This window comes from Marmota flaviventris, chromosome 13 (genome assembly GCF_047511675.1).
Source record: "Marmota flaviventris isolate mMarFla1 chromosome 13, mMarFla1.hap1, whole genome shotgun sequence".
Classification (NCBI taxonomy): domain Eukaryota; kingdom Metazoa; phylum Chordata; class Mammalia; order Rodentia; family Sciuridae; genus Marmota; species Marmota flaviventris.
The window spans coordinates 33763750-33783586 of NC_092510.1; the positions used below are offsets into that span (position 1 = coordinate 33763750).

Below are 19837 nucleotides of genomic sequence, written 5' to 3' on the forward strand. Positions count from 1 at the left end.
GCACTGTATTGTATTTCCTTACAGCTGGCATATATCGGATACCTGATGCTCTTCAACTATATCGTGTTAGTGAAGATGGAGCGCTGGCCTTCAACCCAGGAATGGATCGTCATTTCCTATATTTTTACCCTGGGAATAGAAAAGATGAGAGAGGTAACTGCTTTCATAAAAGAAAACATAAGAGCAGGAGAGTGTTTACATTTGTGGATGGAGGGGAGAAGGGGATACTTGGGATCCAAATTAAGCCAGAATCTATCTTTTCTAATGCCTTGAAGGCTGTTTCCTGCCACCTTTGACGAATCTGGGGAGGCTTCCCTGGCTGATGTTCACAGGGTTGTCACTCCATGACCGCTTTGGATATGGTCTATTTTCTGCTCACAAACCTTTTGTCCCAAGGAATCCTCCAGTTGTCTTCCACATCATTTACACCTCTCTTTACTTATCCCTATAAACATAACTTTTCATATTTGGCTATTTTTAATTCCCATTTCAATCTCTTACTTTGGGTCTCTTTGGACACAGTCCACCAATACCAATGTCATTTCTGCAAACGTCCTTCAGCAGCTCTAGCAGGGGGTCTGCTCTCGTTCATTTATTTAATTTATTCTCTAGTTGACTCCTTGTCAACATTTGTCATGAGCCTGCTGGGCACTAGCCTTTCCACCAGCCCTAGGGATCAATCACTAAGGCCAACTGAACACGGTTTTGGTCCTTCAGGTTGAGGCTATGGGGTTCCTCTTTTATCCCCTCATCCTTATGACCTAAAAGAGCTATTGAAATGCCACCCTTATATGATTTGTTTGGACTCAAGACAACCTCCCAGACAATGGATGCTACAAAAAAAAAAAAAAAAAATGAGATGAGAAAACATGGAGGAAACTCAGATGCATGTTACTAAGTGGGGGGAAAAAAAGGCTACCTGCTTCCAAATACATGATATTCTGGAAAAGACAAAACAGTGGAGCCAGTAAAAACATCAGTGGTTTCCAGGGGTTGCAAGGAGGGGGATAAATAAGTGAAGCACACAGGCTGTTAAGAACAGTGAAAATACTCTATATGATACTGTTGTGGTGGATGTATGTCAGTACACATTGGTCCAAACCCATAGAATGTACAACACCAAGAGCGAGCCCTAGTGGAAAGGCTAGACCCTGAGCGATGTGATGTGTTGCTCTCCGTTCATCTGTGATAGCTCATGCTCTACTCTGGCGGCGGGTGTTGATAGTAGAGGAAGCTATGTGTGTGGGGGGGGGCAGGAAGTCCATGAGAAATCTCTGTACCATGCTGCAGATTTTGCTGCTCTAAAAAATATATACTTCATTAATTAATAAATAAATAAAGCTCTAGATTCCAAATGCTTCTTCCAGAATGAATGTGGTCAAGCAAAAGTCCACAAGAGGGCTCTGCAGCCCTGTTCAACAAACTCCTGTTTCACCAGAGGAAGCCACAGAAAAGGCAGGCTTGTGAGGGGATATAGGCTCATCTGCACTTTCCTTGGAACTGCAGGGCCCGGAGGGGTGTGTTCTGGAGGCAATGCTCTTGTCACATCCACCACACCTCCAAGAGCTCAGGAACAATCCTGGTTGCTGTACTTCAGGGGATGGAAAAAAGGATTCCTACAATCCACATATCCACCCTGATTTTTCTCACCAAAAGAGGTTCAGAAGGATTTGCCTTCTTGAATTCCAGCTCAAGAATGTTCTCCTCCAGAGAAAACATGCGGTGTCTATTAGATGCATTTGTATTGGAATCATAAAAAAAAATTTTCTTGGTATTCAGAGGCTTTCTCTTGGGTTTTTAAACTGGGAGATATTTTAATTCTAACTAAAATGTCTCCATCTCAAGAACTTAGGACAAGGTATATTAGCCCCATTAAATATGACTGGATTAAGTTAAAAACAAACAAAAGCAATGGAGTACCCTGTCTTGTTCTAGCTGGTTGTCTACACTGAGGTCCCCCAGTTCACAGAGCCTTCTGCTTCTGGAAGGAGGTTGTGGATTTGCCTTTTCAACTAAGAGCAGCATAAGTTTGCTCTGGTTTCTGTGTGGCTCTGAGAACTGGGCTGCCACTTCGGGGGACCCAGTGGCTGTGCAGTGCCAGCTGGCGTTCTTGCAATTTAACGCATATTCCTTCCCCACAACAAGCAGAAGAGGGAGAGACTGGAGCCTGGAGATTGGAGTCTCTCCAGGGACTAGGCTGGAAGAAGACAGGGAGCAGTCTGTACTCCATGGACTGTTCTGGTGGAGACTGCCAAGCCGGCCAGCTGCCAGGACCTTCCGGGCCTAGCTCTCCATTTCTCCCCAGGCAGCATGTCATGGCAGGAGGGCAGGGCTTCCCAGCTGGGTCAGGAGGGGGTCAGAGGAAGAGTCTTGGCTCCTGAGGAAGCTGTGGGGAGCCAGGCAGTGACTGTCTTAGTGTCTGACCTTTCTCTCTGTGGCCTGGTGAGGTTACCCCTCACCCTGTGTCCCTGCCCTGAACTCCATCAAGAGATTCTCCACTACCAAGGGGAAGAAGACCCCCCCCGCTAGACACCCGCCTGAGGAGCTCAGACGCAAGATCCTGGAAACATGGAAAAGTTTGCACTTCCGTGCCTCCCAAGGGATAAACAAGGACAGCTCTGTGGTTTCACATGCTGCCCTCCCGTTCCCAGCACCACATACTTCTGCCAGTAGTCACCAGGCAAGCCATGGTAATCCCTTAACAGAGTGGCACTGTTTACAGCATGGCTTTGTAGACGTTATCTCATTCTGGTCCTCCTCCCCCCAACTCTGTGAGGTCAATGGCACAGTTATGATGACATCCCCACTTTACACGTCTGGGAACCAAGGCTCAGGGTCGTAAGCAATTTTTTTTTTTTTAATCCACAGCTGGAAAAGAGGGCTAGGACTGAAAACTGTCACACCATCTCAAGACTCTTTCCTCTGCAGGGTCCCAGGATGCTAAGGAAGATCCTTGGGGTTGGGGGGAGATTCCTGAATCTTGACCCTTGATCTTTTACTTCTGCTTCACCCCAAGCTATTTTGCTTTTATCTCTTTTCTTAATGTTGTGGGACACCACAAAAAAAATGTTTTCACTATTTAAAAATTTTACTATATAACTCTGTATTTAGCAGTTTGAACAAAAGGTTAGAAAAGCTCCAGGGTTTTGCCCATCCTCCCTCCCTCTTCCTCTTCTTCTCACACACAGAGAGAGAGAGAGAGAGAGAGATGGGTTGAGATGGGGCCAAGAGTGAGAAACAACCAGGACAATGGCAACACTCCTGATGGGTACAACAGTGGCTCTCAGAGACATGTTAGAAAGGAAGATCCTCTGGCCCACCCCAGGTCTGCTTCAGCAGGAACTTGAAGGTGGAGCCAGCCATCTGTGTTTTAACCAGCCTTGAATATGATTTTGATGCACACTGAAATTCAAGAAACCCTGGGCTAGAGGTCAGAGGAGAAACACTGTAGAGGATGAAGAACAAGGCTACCAGGTGATTCTTGATATCTTGCTCAGCCTTCCAAACCCAAGCCTTGATTTACTAAACTTCCCCTTCTTAGTATTTCAGACCAGGGTAAACCATTATAGTGGATATGAAGATTCAATCAAATAACAGCTGATTATTTGAAATAATCAATAATAACCAGAGAAATGACTGTCCCCAGTCTTTTTTCTCCTCTTCTTTGAGACATCCTGAGTGAGAGAAAGGGTCGGTCATGGTGAAGAGTTGGAAACCTCAGTAGTAAACATAAGAGAATCATGAGATTGACATTTCCTAGAGCCCACGTGTGGTAGTCTCTCTTGGCTTAAAGTAAATCGAGAGTTCCACCCCGCAACTCAAATGTGTAAAAGACAGGAGAATTGCTGCCAGGTACCAATGCAACGTCTATTGACAAATATTTATTGAGTGTCTATTATGTAACAGGCCTGGAATACAAAGGCTCTGCTCCCAGAGTTCACAATCTAGTGAAGAGGGAAGGAAGGAAGGAAGGAAGGATGGATGGATGGATGGATGGATGGGTGGATGGGCATACACATATTCATATAAACATACATATACATGTACAGAGAAGATAATTTTATAGTGAGAAAGACTTCAAAAATTCAATAGGGCAATATATTAGAGAGTGACTTGGAGACATGGAAGCTACTGCAGCTAAAATGGTCAAAAAAAAAAAAAAAAAAAAAAAGCCTTCCTAAGTAGAGGACACCAAGGAGAGACATTGAGGATGAAGAAGAGACAAATATGTAACATTCTGGGTGAAGAAATGCCCAACAGAAGGGATAAGCACAATGTCCTGAACATGGGATGGAATTTCTATGCTTAAGAGCAGGCCAATGTGGATGCAGGGTACAAAGGAAGGGAGCATGTGACAGGACATGAAATGAGGCCACAATAAGGAGTTTGGGATTTTCTCTAATGTAATGGAAGCCATCAAAAATTTTAAGTATGCATCTATCATAATTTGCTTTAGTTTTTGTTGTTGTTCATTTGTTTCTCAAGTCTCTCCTTTTTAAAAAATGAGGACTAATTAACCCGTAACAAATACTAAAGATGCAGCTTGATGAGTTTTTTGCCTACACAAACAATCCATCCTGTAATCACCATTCAGATCACAGCTTAGGTTTTTGAAGATCAGAGAACGGATTCCAGTCTGGTAGGCAATAATGACAACAGGGATGCCAGTTAGAAGCTTGCCACAATCATGTGTGAGAGGTAATGGGACTTAGATATAATGGGAAATGGAGGTAGTGAGAAGTGGATGGTCAGGTTGTGCTTAGAAGTGATAGGACTGGTTGATTCGAGGGAGGAGTTAAGGAGTGTTCCTGAGGGAGTGGCCTGAGTAATTCAATATGGCGGAGCTGTTTACTAAAGTGGAGGAAGAGTTTGCAAAAGATTTGTAGTATACTAAGAAAAACAATGTTATAGCAAAACCCCCAAAGGATCAAACTTATTGCTTATATCTGCTTCTAGACCATTTGCATTTGGATCACCTAAGCTTAGCTCAGTTGTATATTGCTAGCATGCAAGCATTCAAGTAGACACAGATGGTGGGGGGGGCTACTGATGTTAGCTAACAAACCAAGCACATTCCAACTGGGCTTGAAATATAGACACAAACCACACTTTAACTCCACTCTCTCTCTCTCTCTTGCCTTGTAGATTCTGATGTCAGAGCCAGGCAAGTTGCTGCAGAAAGTGAAGGTGTGGCTGCAGGAGTACTGGAATGTCACAGACCTCATAGCCATCCTTCTGTTCTCTGTTGGAATGATCCTTCGTCTTCAAGACCAGCCCTTCAGGAGTGATGGGAGAGTTATCTATTGCGTGAACATCATTTATTGGTACATCCGTTTACTAGACATCTTCGGAGTGAACAAGTATCTGGGCCCATATGTAATGATGATTGGAAAAATGGTAAGCAGTGTCACATTCCACAACTAAACACTCAGGGTCACCCCAGGTGAACTGGGCTGGCACGCAGTAATCACACAGAGACAGAGAAATACCTTTTTCTTTGGGTCCTATGATGGCTCCTCTGACCTTAAGGGTCCGTGGAAAGAGAGAGAAGAGAGGAGCTGAACATTTTATTGGGAAGAAGCCATTCAAATGAGGCAAGGAGAAGGATTACAAAGGAATAGGTGAGTGTAGCTCAATCCCCTTGGGTGACGCCTGCACCTGAAGACGCGCCTTGCTATCTGAGCTGGGACAACACCCAAGTCACCACGAAATGTAGTGATTGTTCAAAGCCTCGTGCTTCAGGACTGGAAGACGTGGTCATTCAGAGCAGCTCACCACAAAGGAGGGCTCTCTAATTCCATGTTTTAAGTTCTCAGAGGAAGAGTTATAATAATAGGAGGAGGACTATAATTTATTTGGACCTGCTATCAAAGTCTGCAAGAGATAGCTCCAGGGGTGTTTTACTTTATCCCCCCCCACGCCCCACTCGTACTGGGGAATGAACCCAGAAGTGGTCTACCACGAAGTTACATTCCCAACTCTTTTTATTTTTTATTTTGAGACAGGGTCTTATTAACTTGCCTAGGCTGGCCTCAAACTTGTGATTTTCTTGCCTCAGCCTCCTGAGTCACTGGGATTACAGTCATGTACCACCAAGTTTGGCTGGGTGTTTTATTTTTTAAATTCCCGTTAAGTGTTTGGGAGTTTGACTATATCTGTATACAAAAACTGGGGAATTTAATTATTAGCCATTTGCAAACTACAGAATATACAAAGATGATCTATTTTGTGCCAGGTACCAGCCTAGGATTTGAATGTACAAAGAGATTCTTTCTATGAAATAAACATTGAGAGAAAGAAAGAAAGTAATTAATACACAGTGTGAGGATGTTGTGATAGATGTGTATAAAGTACAAAAAGAATATAGGTCAGAAAAGCATTCACATGAAAGTTATGTTGTAGCTGAGTCACAAATTTTTAACAGATTTTTAAAGATTTTTTTTAAAGATGCTTTAAAAAAAAGTTATAGAAAGATTCATTTCGCTACATAAATGGAAGAAAAACAGTGTGTGTTTGAGTTGACTTCAGTTGAGTTTGAATTTTGAATTGAAGATCATACGTTGTGTGTATTCTTACACTGCTAGGAAATAATGTCTGTTTAAAAAAAAAAAAAAAACTGGGCACTCTGGCACACATCTATCGTCCCAGTGGTTCAGGAGGCTGAGGCAGCAGGATCGAGAGTTCAAAGCCAGCCTCAGCAAGGCTAAGTAACTCAGTGAGACTCTGTCTCTAAATAAAATGCAAAATAGGGCTGGGGATGTGGCACAGTGGTTGAGTGCCCCTGAATCAATTACCAGTACTGGGGGGGGGGGGGGGGGCGGGGAAGCTCCAAAATGCTGCACCTAAATCTTTAACATAGAATCCCTAGCAGAACAAACTAATATGCTTCCTCATAAATGGCCAAGGACTTTGTCCCATATTTCTTAACCACACACCAGCTTTTAGTCTTTTTCCATAAAAACTGAGCCCTAGAGGACAGCATTGACAAAAATCAGGGAGTGCATGAGTAAATTGACTCCTTCCCCACACTCCCTAGACAAAGAGTCAGATCCTGAATCCCAAACACTAGGCATTTTATCAGATCTCCCACTTCTTCTGTATATCCCCTTTGTAGGACCTATTTGGGAAAGCTAAGTACATCCATCCTACCTATGTGAACACCTCTTAATGAGAAACCTCTTTATTAATAATCTGCATTTTTATTGTATGAGATATTGAAACCAACAAGTGGTCAATAGAGGTCTGTTTCTTTTTCATTCTTTCTCTGTGTGTGAGAGAGGGGGTACGGGGTTTCAACCCAGAAGGGGGTGCTTTATTACTGAGCTACATCCCCAGAACTTTTTACTTTTTATTTTGGGTCAAAGTCTCGCTAAATTGCCCAGTCTGGCCTCAAAATTGCCATCCTCCTGCCTCAGCTTCCTGAATTGCTAGGATTACAGGTGAGTGCTACCATGCCCGGCTAATAGATATACTTTTTCAATAGATATCCTTCTTCAAAAACTCAAGTTTTACTATATATATATATAAACTATATATAGTTTTACTATATACATCATTGCCAACTCAATATTTATCAAACATCTGGGTGTGTGACTACTAAAATGAATCTTACATACAAAATCTTCCTACAAAAATCACTTACAAACTCTTGCAAGAATTTGAATTCACAATGAATTGAGTAGAAGACCTTAAGCAATGTACTTAACCTCTTTGAGATTCAGTTTACTCATTTTTCAAGTAGTAATGAATAATGAAAGTGCATCTTGTAGGTTTGTTGTGGATCATTAGAAGTATGTTAAGTGGCCATCCATGTCTGGCTCATGGTTTAGTGGTTGATAAATTGTATCTGCTATCATTATGTTTATATTGCGTTTTTAAAGTACAATGTAAAAAGGAAATATCAGTAAGCATGATTATTCTGCTATAAATTTAACCTTTTGATACAGAAGGTTGGTATTCATAATATCAGCCATATTTAAAGCATGTTTTAGTCAGCTTTTTGCTGCTGTGACTAAAGAATCCAACCAGAACAATTGTAGAGGAGGAAAGAATTATTTGAGGACTCATGATTTCAGAGGTCTCAGTCATAGAAGTGTGGTTCCATTTCTTGGGGCTCAAGATGAGGCTGACCATCATAGCAGAGTGTGTTACAGAGGGAAGCAGATCACATCATAGTGATTAAGAAGCAGAAAGAAAGAGAACCCACTCTCTAGATACAAAATACATACCCCATAGCCACACCCTAATTAACCACTTCCTCCAGCCACACCACATCTGCCTCCAGTTACCGCTCAGTTAATACCATCAGGGATTAATTCAAAGATTCTCCTCCAAACCTTCTTGCATAGTCTCACACATGAGCTTTGGAGGGACACCACATCCAAACCATAACAGGGCACATATCACCAAACCATTCTAGAGAGGAAAAATTTGAATTCTCAAACTGAAGTTACTCACTCAAAACTGAACCCCAACTCAATTGAGTATTTTTTGGCTAGGAAAAAATATGTATATTACTCTGTTATTCTACCTGGTATGTTGTCTTTTTTTGTACTTTAATGATGAATTTGAGATTTTGGTGAGAATATCTGTCTAAGGACAGATTCTATAGTTGGGGCTTAGTAGAGCAGTCTATGGATCCTTCCCCCAATTTATGTATGAGTAGTAGGTGAATTTTCTTGACAAACTTTTATGAAATTCTCAAATGAATTGTTCCTTGGCCCAATGAGAGTGAAGAACTCTAATTAGCTATAAAAGATTAAGCTTTCTCCACCTTGACACTCTTGATATTCTGGGCTAGGTAATTCTTTGTTTGAGGCACCGTCCTATATATTACAGGTTGTTCAATGCTGTGGCCTCTGCTCATTAGATGCCAACACACAGAGTTCTGACAAAACTGTCTCCAAACATTGCTGAGTGTCTCCTGAGGGACAAAAATTACCCTCTGCTGAGAACTACAGCACTAGGGGTGGGGGTATTTAGTCTGATTGGTTGGTTTTCTGATGGTCACCTTATATTAACAATTAAAAATTGCAAAAACCCAAACTGACCAAATATAATTCTTTTAAGAATCTAGGTGGCGTTTAAACACTTGAAATAACTGAAGTTACACTAATGCAGCAAGCTTATGTTAAAATCCACATCTGTCATTTTAGTAATGGCATAATTATCCCCAGTTTTGACTAGAATGAAATCTTACTAAGGATTGAGCAAGAGGAATGTACTGCGTTTTCTCTACCTCCTAACTTATGAATGACTTCATTTGTCAGTCAAGAATAGGTAGAAAATGAGAATATTTGAGGACTTTGCTTCTCTTCTATGGAAATTTTAAGATAATTAGTTCAATAATTGAGTCATTGATCCAGAAGGTAGATAAAATACGTCTGTAGAATTTATGAGGGAGCCAGATGGGCTGCCAGGCTGGAAGTGGAACAAAATATTCCCAGATGTGTTTACACAGAAAGCCCCTCAACATTAGAGAGACTTGTTTCAGTATTGAACAGTCAGGTACTCACTGTGCCCTGAAGTCTAGAGACAGACATCACTGAGATTCCTGGACACAGGAGGACTATTTTGAAATTGGTTCTGTGTCCCTTTGCATTGCAGAAGAATCCAGTGTTCCAAGTGCTAACATGGAAACCCACTTCTCCAGTAAAATCCCATTTGATCTGCAGGTCAGGATTGCTTGAAATCCTAACCCCTTGCCTTCATAATCCATTTATCAAGACAATTCTCTAAGCCAAGTCTCAGCTCACTTATATAATGCAGAACAAAAACAGCATTAGCAGCTACCCTTTACTATGTGCCAGATACTTGAGACATGTCTTCATCATTACACCCCAAGAAATAGGTCTTAGTATCTTCATTTAGCAATACAATAAACTGAGATGTAGCAAAGACAGCGGCAGGATTTTAGCTCCTGATTCCAACACCTGACCTCCTTCCACCTCTAATAATAATCCATTAATAGCAACTGAGAACTCACCATATTAAGTGTTCACATGTTATCACATTTAATTCTTATAACAATAAGATGCATTTTTGATGTTATTACTGTCCCCATTTTAAAAATAAAAAAATAATAATAAGATTAAGCAACTTGCCCCAGGCCACTTAGCAATCCTTTTTGTTTTTCTTCTTCTTTTCCATTTTTTTTTTAATGGTCAGGGAAATGTTCAGAAATCTTTTATTTTCTTTTCCTGGAGTCATCTTTAACTTTTTTCTTGTATTTTTTTCCACTTAGCTTTTTTTTGCTAGTAAAGCCCAGGTGAAAACCCAGGTTGTCTGTCACCTGAGAAAATGTGCAGAATCACTAGAGTACGTACTCTCCTGTGTTGAGCACGCTGAAAGGTATTTCTAAAAATAGTGCAAAATCTTAACATTGAAGTGAGTGAATGATTTAGCTTTACAAACACAAGGAGTCATCCCCTGTTCTCATTAATAGTGCTCAGATTTTGATATTTGTATGGAAGTAAAGACTTTCAACTATACAAAGCTAAGCAGTTGAGAAGAATATGTCTTCTTTTTGGTTATTTTGACCCTCTGGAGAGATATCAGATCCAATCTGAGTGAAAACAATGGTGAGAAATTAAATTAGTATGGTTTCTGTATTTACTGGCTGAATTTTCTTGGGTCAAACAAGTTCCTAAATCTCATGAGTGCATACCGGCCTCTCCCACCCATTTTTTAATTAATGTAAATAAACATAATACAAAGGACTCATGTGTGCTTTTTTATTGATAGAACTTCTCGTAAATAAGTGATGAAAGAATTTTACAAAATAGAGAGAGTAGATGAAAAACAGATCCAGATTTCCTATAAAATGATTTCAACACAGCCAGCTTGCTCACACAAAGAGTCCTGAGACCATTAAATTGTGGAAGGAATAACTAGCTAGCATGTATCTATGAGGATAATGAAAAATAAAAATGGATGTCAAATTTGGAGGGATTTGGGGGCTGGGGTGTGGCTCAGTGGTAGAGCACTCGCCTCACACGTGCGAGACCCTGGGTTCGATCCTCAGCACCATATAAAAAATAAATAAGTGAAATAAAGGTATTGTGTCTAACTACAACTGAAAAGTAAATATTTTTAAAAAATTGGAGGGATTTGTATTTTGTTTCAAAGTGAGAAATGGCTTTTGAAGTTGCCTTGGAAGTTGATTAATTGATCTAAAATATATTGAGACCCCAATGTCCTAAGGCATACAGGAATGTTTGAATTTCAGCGACATGTATCAAGGAATATACTCTTTCAAAACAAAAGTTTTCAAATTCATCTAGGGAGCAGAGAGTATAGCTCAATGGTAGAGCATTTGCCTAGCATGCATTAGGCCCTGGGTTCAATCCTCAGAACCAAAAGGGGGGGGGGGGGAGGATTGGTTGGCTTCTCTGTGTAGGACCCACTTCCCATCTCCCATCACCATTGCCAGGGGGTGAAGTGTTTTGATTAACCTCTCCTGGGAAACAAAAGGGTGGAAACTTTTCTAAAAGAAGGAGGTAATGAGTTCTGGCCTGGCAAAATCAATAGTCATTGCATCCTCATCTATTTTGGGTAATAAAAGGAAAGCAATTTGGCATTTGAGAAGCAAATCCCAAATAACATATATCACAGTAATAAATAAGGAAGGAAGAGGAATAAGAGACAACGTTGTACTAAAATTCAGTAGAAGGATTTTATAAACATATCAAAGAGAAAATGCATCAGTTCAGCAGTAGGTACAGGTGCAGGTCATTAGGCCACCTGGTTCTAATGCTAGGAAAACAACATCCATAACTAGTAAGATACCTGCAGGAGGAGTATAGGAAGACTAGTTCTCTGAGAGACTGGTTTGTGCTAGACAAACAATGGAATGTGGTCACAAGAAGATGATAGAACTGGCTTTATTTACAAGAAATTATTTTATTGAGCTTTCCAATTCTTTGTCAGCTTTTCAAAACTGAGAAAGGGAATTTACTACATTGTACAAGTTCTTGAAATAGTTCAACTATCTCAATTCCAGTTCTACCAAGAAGAGCCCCAAAGAGACCATCCCCACTACCAACACCAACCCCTAAAAGCAGAGAAAAAGTTCGTGTGGATGTCACATCCTTTGTAATGCGACTATGACTCCCTTGCCTAGACTTGACTATGTCCCAGAGAAAGCAATGAAAAGCAAAGGGACTTCATTTGGTGTGTACTTTTTAAAAAAAAAAAATGTTTTTTGAGTTACTGATAAGATTCTGTAAGTGCTCAGTTGGTAGAGTCCTTGCTTTGCATGCATAAGGCCCTGGGTTCCATCCCCAGCACCACCAAAAAAAAAAAAAAGATTCTGTGGACATGGGACTCAATAGGCCAGCTGTCCTCCTATATGGATAGAATTCCCTATCAAAACATCCCTTATCAGCAGTTAGAAAGTGACTTTCCTTCACAGATGTTCCTCAACATCAGCATTCACTAAAGCATTCAATCACATGGGTTTTCTTGTGTTTTTCCCTCTGCTTCTTCACTCTTCCAGATGATAGACATGATGTACTTTGTCATCATTATGCTGGTGGTACTGATGAGCTTTGGAGTCGCCAGGCAAGCCATCCTCTTTCCCAATGAGGAGCCATCATGGAAACTGGCCAAGAACATCTTCTACATGCCCTACTGGATGATTTATGGGGAAGTGTTTGCGGACCAGATAGACCGTAAGCAAGTTTATGATTCTCATACACCAAAGTCAGGTATTTAACTTCAATTGGGTTGTGTCTCTTCCAAGTTCATCTATTTGTTCTCAATAAATGGCTCAAGATAGAGGACCGATTCCTAGCTTGTTATCCTGGTGGAAAAAAAAAATTACAGAAGGTGAATATACAATTTTAGCAAAGTAGTCCTTAGGTGTATTTTCAGGTATGTCTTTCTGTCTCACAAATTGACATCTGGTATACCAAATTGGATCCAAAAATGAATCATTTAAAAAGATCTAAATTTTTGTTTTTGTGATTCAAAATCCAAGGGCCATGTGTTGGATGTTTTGATATCATGGATATATTATGTCACAACTCCCCACTCCTAACCCAACACTTAACCCTCAGTCTTTTAAAAAAATAAAGTCCTTGAGTTTGACTTCAGACCAAATAAACAATTCTCAATTTTGTCATCAGAATTCAAGGGTAAGGGCAAACATCTGTATGGTGTTTCCCTTGCACTGGAAAATATTCTCCAATTCCCTTTCCCACTGTCTTAAATTATGTGCTTTTGAGACTCATAGGAAGTTAGTATTCATTGCCTGGAAGTATGGAAAATGCCTTAGGTCATAAGCTGAGTTGCTTGCTATAAATGCCAGAAAAAAAAAAATAGTATCAGTATCATGAAGTGATTCAGTGTGAGGACCCAGCACAAGCAGGCTCCCAATGTTTCAAGCGTTAAAAATACTGATTCTCCATAGTAAACACTCCTTTTGTATGGAGTTTGAAGATAGTTGTAGCCTAAGAGTCTGTTCCAAGATTTTATTTGGACCAAATGTCAGGGCGCACCAGGCACTGGGAAATTACTGGGGAAGAAAGCATCAGGAAAGAGAAAATCTTTTAGTTCAGTGGAGTTGAATCCCAGAAGCAGCTATCTCTCATTTTCCCTGAGGAGTTTAGCTCTGGAAATAGCATCCCTCCAACACTGTCGAATTAACGTTTTTTAGACAGTTTTTGCTGACAGGCCAACCATCTGAGCCCAGACTGTGGACATGGATTAGGGTTACATAACCAGGTAGGATAGCTTATTAGAAGCAGGAGCAGAGATTAGTCAGCATCCCAATCCCCTTGCCCATCTCAGATCGGGCCAAACCAGCAACACACAGACAAAGCACTCAGGAGTGATTCCTCCAGTCCTGGGAAGAGCAAGTATACACTGGCAACAGAACACACCAGCACATCATTTTCCCCCTCATGATGGATTTTGAACAAATACTGCTTCCCTCTCCAAATGCGTTATCAGAGGCAGACGAGGCTTTTTGGAACACCTAATTGGAACAAATATTTGTGTATGAGACTTAGCCAACTCACTGAGAAAGAATCTTAACTCCATCCCCCAGTTATAATTGGTTGACAATGTCCAGGCTTCTGCCAGGGCACCTTCCCAGCGAGTGGAGACAATCCTTGAGAGCCTCCTTTCCAATGGTCCCTAGAGGAAAACTCTTAAAAAGCCCACCTGTAATCATCATCCTTGGAGATTAAGTATGTTTTCCCCCCCTAGAAATCGCTGTTCCACTTAGTTATGCTATTTTAGCCTTTTCTAGTTGTCATTTCTTCCCCAAAATGAGATGAAGCTCCCATGGGTTTGTTTGACAATGAAGGATGGGAGAAGCAGGGAGGTGTAGATATATTTTATAAATGGGATTCTGTCTGTCCCTCTACAAGTGGCCATTTATTGATGTTGTACTATGAACCCAGCCTAGTGCAACAAACACCACCATCTGGCTGAATAAGAGGATTTTTTATTGCTATTTTAAAAGAAGGGCTGATTGTAGTTTAGAACTTGAAAACCCCAGTCCCCGGAGATGGAAGAGAGGTGTTTTGTGTGAATGAAGTATGAAAATAGATTCCCCATACTGTGAATTAGATCTGTGGTGCTCTACGTGTGTGAGAATAAATTTCTACCCCAAATCCCCATCTGTAACTGACCCAGCCTTGGATGGATGCAACCTTGGTAATGCCCTTCCCCCTACCACTTACCTCCCTTTGTGACGTTCTGAAATTGGCTACAGCAGTAGCCACTGTTCTAAGCTAAATCAGCCAGTTTTCTGTCTAGAGTGCTAATGTATATTCGTCCTTTCTCAAATGGATACAGAAGGCTGCCCCCAAATCTGTCACTCTGTTTGGCGAAAGTCACTGAACATCCGTGTCCTCTAAAATGATTTGCTATTCATGCTATGGCACCAGGTGGGCTCAATGAGGATTGCATGACTACCCCACTTGGTTGTTCAGAATCGCCCAAGAGACCCAAGTACTAAGCTGTTTGAGAAAGGTACAGATCATTTCTGCTGCCCCACAGTGTCTGCCTCTTCTCTGTGCCGTGTCCAGGTTGGTGTGTGAAGCATGTATTCAGGCTGATCGGATCTCATGTCCACCTGGACCCACAGCCCTATGCAGGGTCTGCCAATCCCATCCTGTGGATGTACCCTGTGTGGGCCTCTCCAAGTGCTGCTCATTCAAACACACCTCAGGCAACTCATTCCAAACGTGATGCACGTGCTCTATATCTAAATCTTGTTGATTTTTGACTTCAAAATTGCTGAACCCATTTCATGTTTGGGAAATGATCTTTCTTTATTGGGTAGATATATGGGGATGTTCAATGGGATCCTTGGGATGGGTCATTAACATCAATTATATACCTCAGAATAGAGGACAGCTTAAATATTCCTCACTTCTGGGAGGCAATATTACCTAAGTGAGAATTTTTTTATATGCATTTAATCTTTTTTCTTGTCATTTGCTCTAAACACAGAACTACCAATAATGCCAAAGATACTAGAATTAGATTTGAAAGGTTACTTTCCAAATGTGCTTAAAAATTAAAATCAAAAGAAAAAAATGGAGTCACATAAAATCACCAAATAACTTAAGGTGTTTTTCACCTCCCACAAATGATAGTCCAGGCTTAATCTAAGTTATCCGTGGAAGTTAAAACATTTTCTTTGGTGTTGAAAGCAGAGAGGAGTGGAAGAACATGGCTGGAAGAAGATAATGAATCTGGGGAAGGGACTGTGATGGTTTACTTTACCCTGGAAACTATGCCTAACACTCTGATTTAACTCACGGGGTTTGCCAGGCATGGTAGTGCACACCTGTAATCCCAGCAACTCATGAGGCTGAGACAGGAGGATTGCAAGTTCAAGACCATCCTGAGAAACTTAGTGACACCCTGTCTTAAAATAAAATTAAAAGGACTGGGGATATAGCTCAATGGTAACGTGCTCCAGAAACACAATGATCATAATAATAATCACAATAACTCATGGGAATTGAACTTGCTACTGTTTGGTTGGTTAGTATTTGTTTTTTTTTTTTTTTTTATTGTTTTTTATTTTTTTAAATAGCCCCAAATTGTCTTCAGGTACTTGTGTTATACATAATACTAGCTCTCTAAGACACAGTTAAGGGCTACTGTGAGGTCATTTGGGCTTCAGGTTGTTAAATACATTGAAACCAAATGATGACATTCTTTTTGGCTGTCTCATTAGGGTAACCCATGTTGCATGGCCTCTGAGAGCTGGTCAGGATCCCACTGGAGCTTGATGGGTAAAAGTCACTTAGAGTAAAGAGGCGGCAGAATAAATTTCCAGCAGCAACCCTGCCAAGGCCAGAGCAAAGTTAAAATTAGATTCTCACCAGCTTAGAAATCTGGTTCTACAGTTTGGTGTGTGGGGTGCCTGGAAGTGCAACTTTGTTGGAAGAGAAAATGGGGCATCTCTCGCTTTCTCTCACTTCCAAATGAATGAGACTTCAATTTATTTACAGGGTATCCACGTGCTGCCTGGTGTCTATTCAGATTCCCCAGGCTGTACCTAGGCGAGGGAAAAATGAATCATACTCTTGAATGCATTAAATGAGGGTCTAAATTTAGTCCTTCTTTCTGCCTCTCTGAGTATTTTTACAAGTTTAGATAGTACTGTGAAAGCAAAATGTCCAAAACTTACTTTCTACCATGACAACTTAATATTATCTAGCCATTTCCATTCACTCCAAATTAACTACCCAATCTTCTTCATGCATGGGCCAATTTTTGTGTCTTACTGCTTAGGGCTTTTCATCTGAAATTAATAGGCAGTATGGAGTAGTAGGGTGTTTTTTGTTTTGCCTTGTTTCATTTTTATTTGATTGATTGATTGAGTAGAAACCTTTGCTAGATCTTTCAAAAGTCCTTACTCTTTGGGATGCATGTTATCCCCGTGACGCTGACTGGAAACAAAGATCGTGCATGTGCATATGGAGCTACAACACTCTCCTGAATTACTTTTATGCCACAGATTAATTGTTCCTCACTTCAGGTGTGGAAATTAGGACAGCTCACGGAGCCGGTCTTTAAAATATGCCTGCCGATGGGGAAACCAACAACAGTGTGAACGGAGATGATGGCAATTGTTATGCATCTCCATCGTTAGACTCTAGTTCTCAAAACTCAGCTCTGTGCATCTGTTTAGTATTCCAGGCTGACCTTCTCTAATGGATTCAGAGCACACAAATGCCTATCAGCTATAGTGCAGGGAGTGTTGCCTGACCAAAGAAAGTATTCTGGAAAAGAAAAACTTGAGCCACTGCCAACTTTGGAGGAAGTGGGGAATTGTTTGGTTGCGTTTTAATTTTGCAAATTGCTAAGGAAGCAAGCCAACATCAGCCATTACCGCCCCTATTTTCTGTTCCTGAAAGTCAACTCACATTATAGGCAATACTCCACCTGACTTGTTTACTAGTGCAAACTAAGGCTTAATAGATTTCCAAACAACAGAGCTATTTGCAACAGGCCTCTGAGATGATTCAGTATATTGTTGTGGTCCACATTTGTTCCACTGTCATGATAGTCACTGAGCATTTGCTCATAGGTCGGGCTCTGTATTAGATTAATTCATTCTTCATTTGATGGATGTTTATTTTGTTCTTTCTATGAACTGGAAAGTGAGGTACAGAGATACACATGACAGAGATACTTTCTTCAAGGTGTCTACATCTCAGGAAAGACAAACTGGCATTGATGATATGTGTGTAGAAATGGAGCCTAAAGAAGAAGGCAGTCACATTTACCTAGGATAAGAGTATGGGTTCAGTAGAGGTGGGACCTTGCACAGGGGCGACGCTAATGTTCTCTGTATGGTTCCAATTTTAGTATATGTGCTGCAACACAGTCACATCAGTGTTTATAGTAGCTCAATTCACAATAGCTAAACTATAGAACCAACCTAGGTGCCCATCAACAGATGAATGGATAAAGAAAATGTGATATATTTACACAATAGAATATTTACTCAGCCTTAAAGAAGAATGAAATATGGCATTTGTCCGTAAATGGATGGAACTGGAGGATATAATGCTAAGTGAAATAAGCCAATCCCCAAAAAACCAAAGGCTGAATGTTTTCTCCAATATGCAGATGCTAATAATTCACAATAAGGCGGTGGGGAGACGGGGGTTATTAGGGAAGAATAGAAGTACTTTGGATTAGACAAAGGGGAATGAAGGGAAGAGAGATGGAATGGGAATAGGAAAGATAGTAGAATGAATTGGACATTACTATCTATGCCCATATATGACATGAGCAATTTTTTACATCACGTACAACCAGAAGAAAGAGAAGTTATACTCCATATATGTATAATATATATACAAGTTTACATATTATACATTTATAATATATATAATTCATCCTACTGTCATGTATTAGAACAAATACATAAACGTGCCTTAAGAGAGAAAGAGAAGAGAGAGATGGGACCTTGCAAAGAGAAGGAAGGCTGAGAGAGCTTTAAAATACGAGCAGATGTTCGCTAGGCAGATGGGAGCAGGGGGTGTGAAGAAAGAAGAATGGCACTCCAAACTGAGACTTAGTATGGAAAGTTCCAGGAACAGCAAGCAATTCAGCATGGCTGACTGCAGGGTGAGAGGCAAGAGGCAGGAGCAGGACAAATGGGTGTGAGGAGAGAGGCAGGAGAACAGATCATGGAGGACTCCATGCCCAGGGTAGTGCCACGATCAGACACACATTTTCATCAGAGCTCTCAGGCTAATGGGAAGTGAGCAATGAGGGGACAGTGTCATGCAGTAGTGGATGGACTGAAGAACACAGGCACCATGGGACTCGAGGAAGGTGAAATCATCGGGATCTGGGAAGAAATCAGATGGGGTTGAAGGTGGTTGTGGGGAGGCAGAAGAGGATTTAAAATGGAGGAGCTGGGGATTGCTCCAAGATTTCTGGCTCAGTCTAAAATCAATGTCATTGACTGAAAGGAAGGACCTGGGAGGACTCATGAGAGGCAGGGGCAACATTCCACTGGGGTTGGATTGGTTCCTGTGGAATTCCAGGACACCATGAAGAAGGCTATTTTGTATATAGAACTCTAGAGCTCAGTAGAAACAGCTGGACTGGTGAAACAGAATTGGGGATCAAGAATGTAACTATCGTGAAAGCCACGACAGGTGAGCTTGCCAGGGAGGATAAGTAGAGAGAGACAGGAAGCATGAGTGGAATGCTGAAAACAGAGTAGTGAACAACGTCAAATGCAAGAGAAAAAAGTTCAATGAGTTGAATATTTAGAAGAATTCACTCAATTAGAGGTTTAGGAAGTCACTGGTGGCTTTTTGCCAAGAATATGCATTTCAGTGTTGAGTACAAGAACCAATCACAGTAATTTAAGAGAAAATGAGTAGGAAGGCAAATGCATTTATTAGGGAAGAGGGAGGAAAGGTGGTGTATTTATTGGGCAGGGAGGAGGGGCAGAGAAAGTATCAATGAAGGGGAGTTTCCCAAAGAACTGTGATGTCTTGTAAACACTACTAGGGGAAATGAGAGACGTCACTGACTTGGCACATATCTCACCTATTTGCATGGTTAGGCTGTATAGTAGATAGAAGGAAAAAAAAGTAAAGATATAATGTTGGTAAAAGCCGAGAAGGAAAAACAATGATCAGACGACCAGATTTCTAGCCTGAGCCACAAGCACATTGGGAACTAGGGATCCTAAGAGTTGTGATGCTAAGAAGTGGCCAAAGAATGATAAATTGGCATTTACCATTAAGAAGTATAGTAATTTCAGCTGGGCACTGGGGTGCATACCTGTAATCCCAGTGGCTCAGGAGGCTGAGGCAGGAGGATTAGGAGTTCAAGC

The 19837-nt window shown here is 41.0% G+C and overlaps 1 protein-coding gene, 1 non-coding gene and 1 pseudogene across 14 annotated transcripts in view; 2 read left to right on the forward strand and 1 right to left on the reverse strand.

Annotated features, from left to right (window-relative positions):
• Positions 1-19837, forward strand: part of Trpm3 (transient receptor potential cation channel subfamily M member 3) — an 827780-nt gene that overhangs the window by 762036 nt on the left and 45907 nt on the right. For all 13 annotated transcript variants that reach the window (XM_027940080.3, XM_027940084.3, XM_027940085.3 and 10 more), the window contains 3 exons: positions 25-153; positions 5146-5397; positions 12497-12671. In XM_027940080.3, the coding sequence (XP_027795881.2) occupies positions 25-153; positions 5146-5397; positions 12497-12671 (556 nt within the window). The remainder of the gene's footprint in view (positions 1-24; positions 154-5145; positions 5398-12496; positions 12672-19837) is intronic.
• Trnav-cac (transfer RNA valine (anticodon CAC)) lies at positions 10960-11031 on the forward strand. The gene has a single exon. It is a non-coding gene; the product is annotated as a tRNA-Val (tRNA).
• LOC114096613 (U6 spliceosomal RNA) lies at positions 17765-17858 on the reverse strand (annotated as a pseudogene).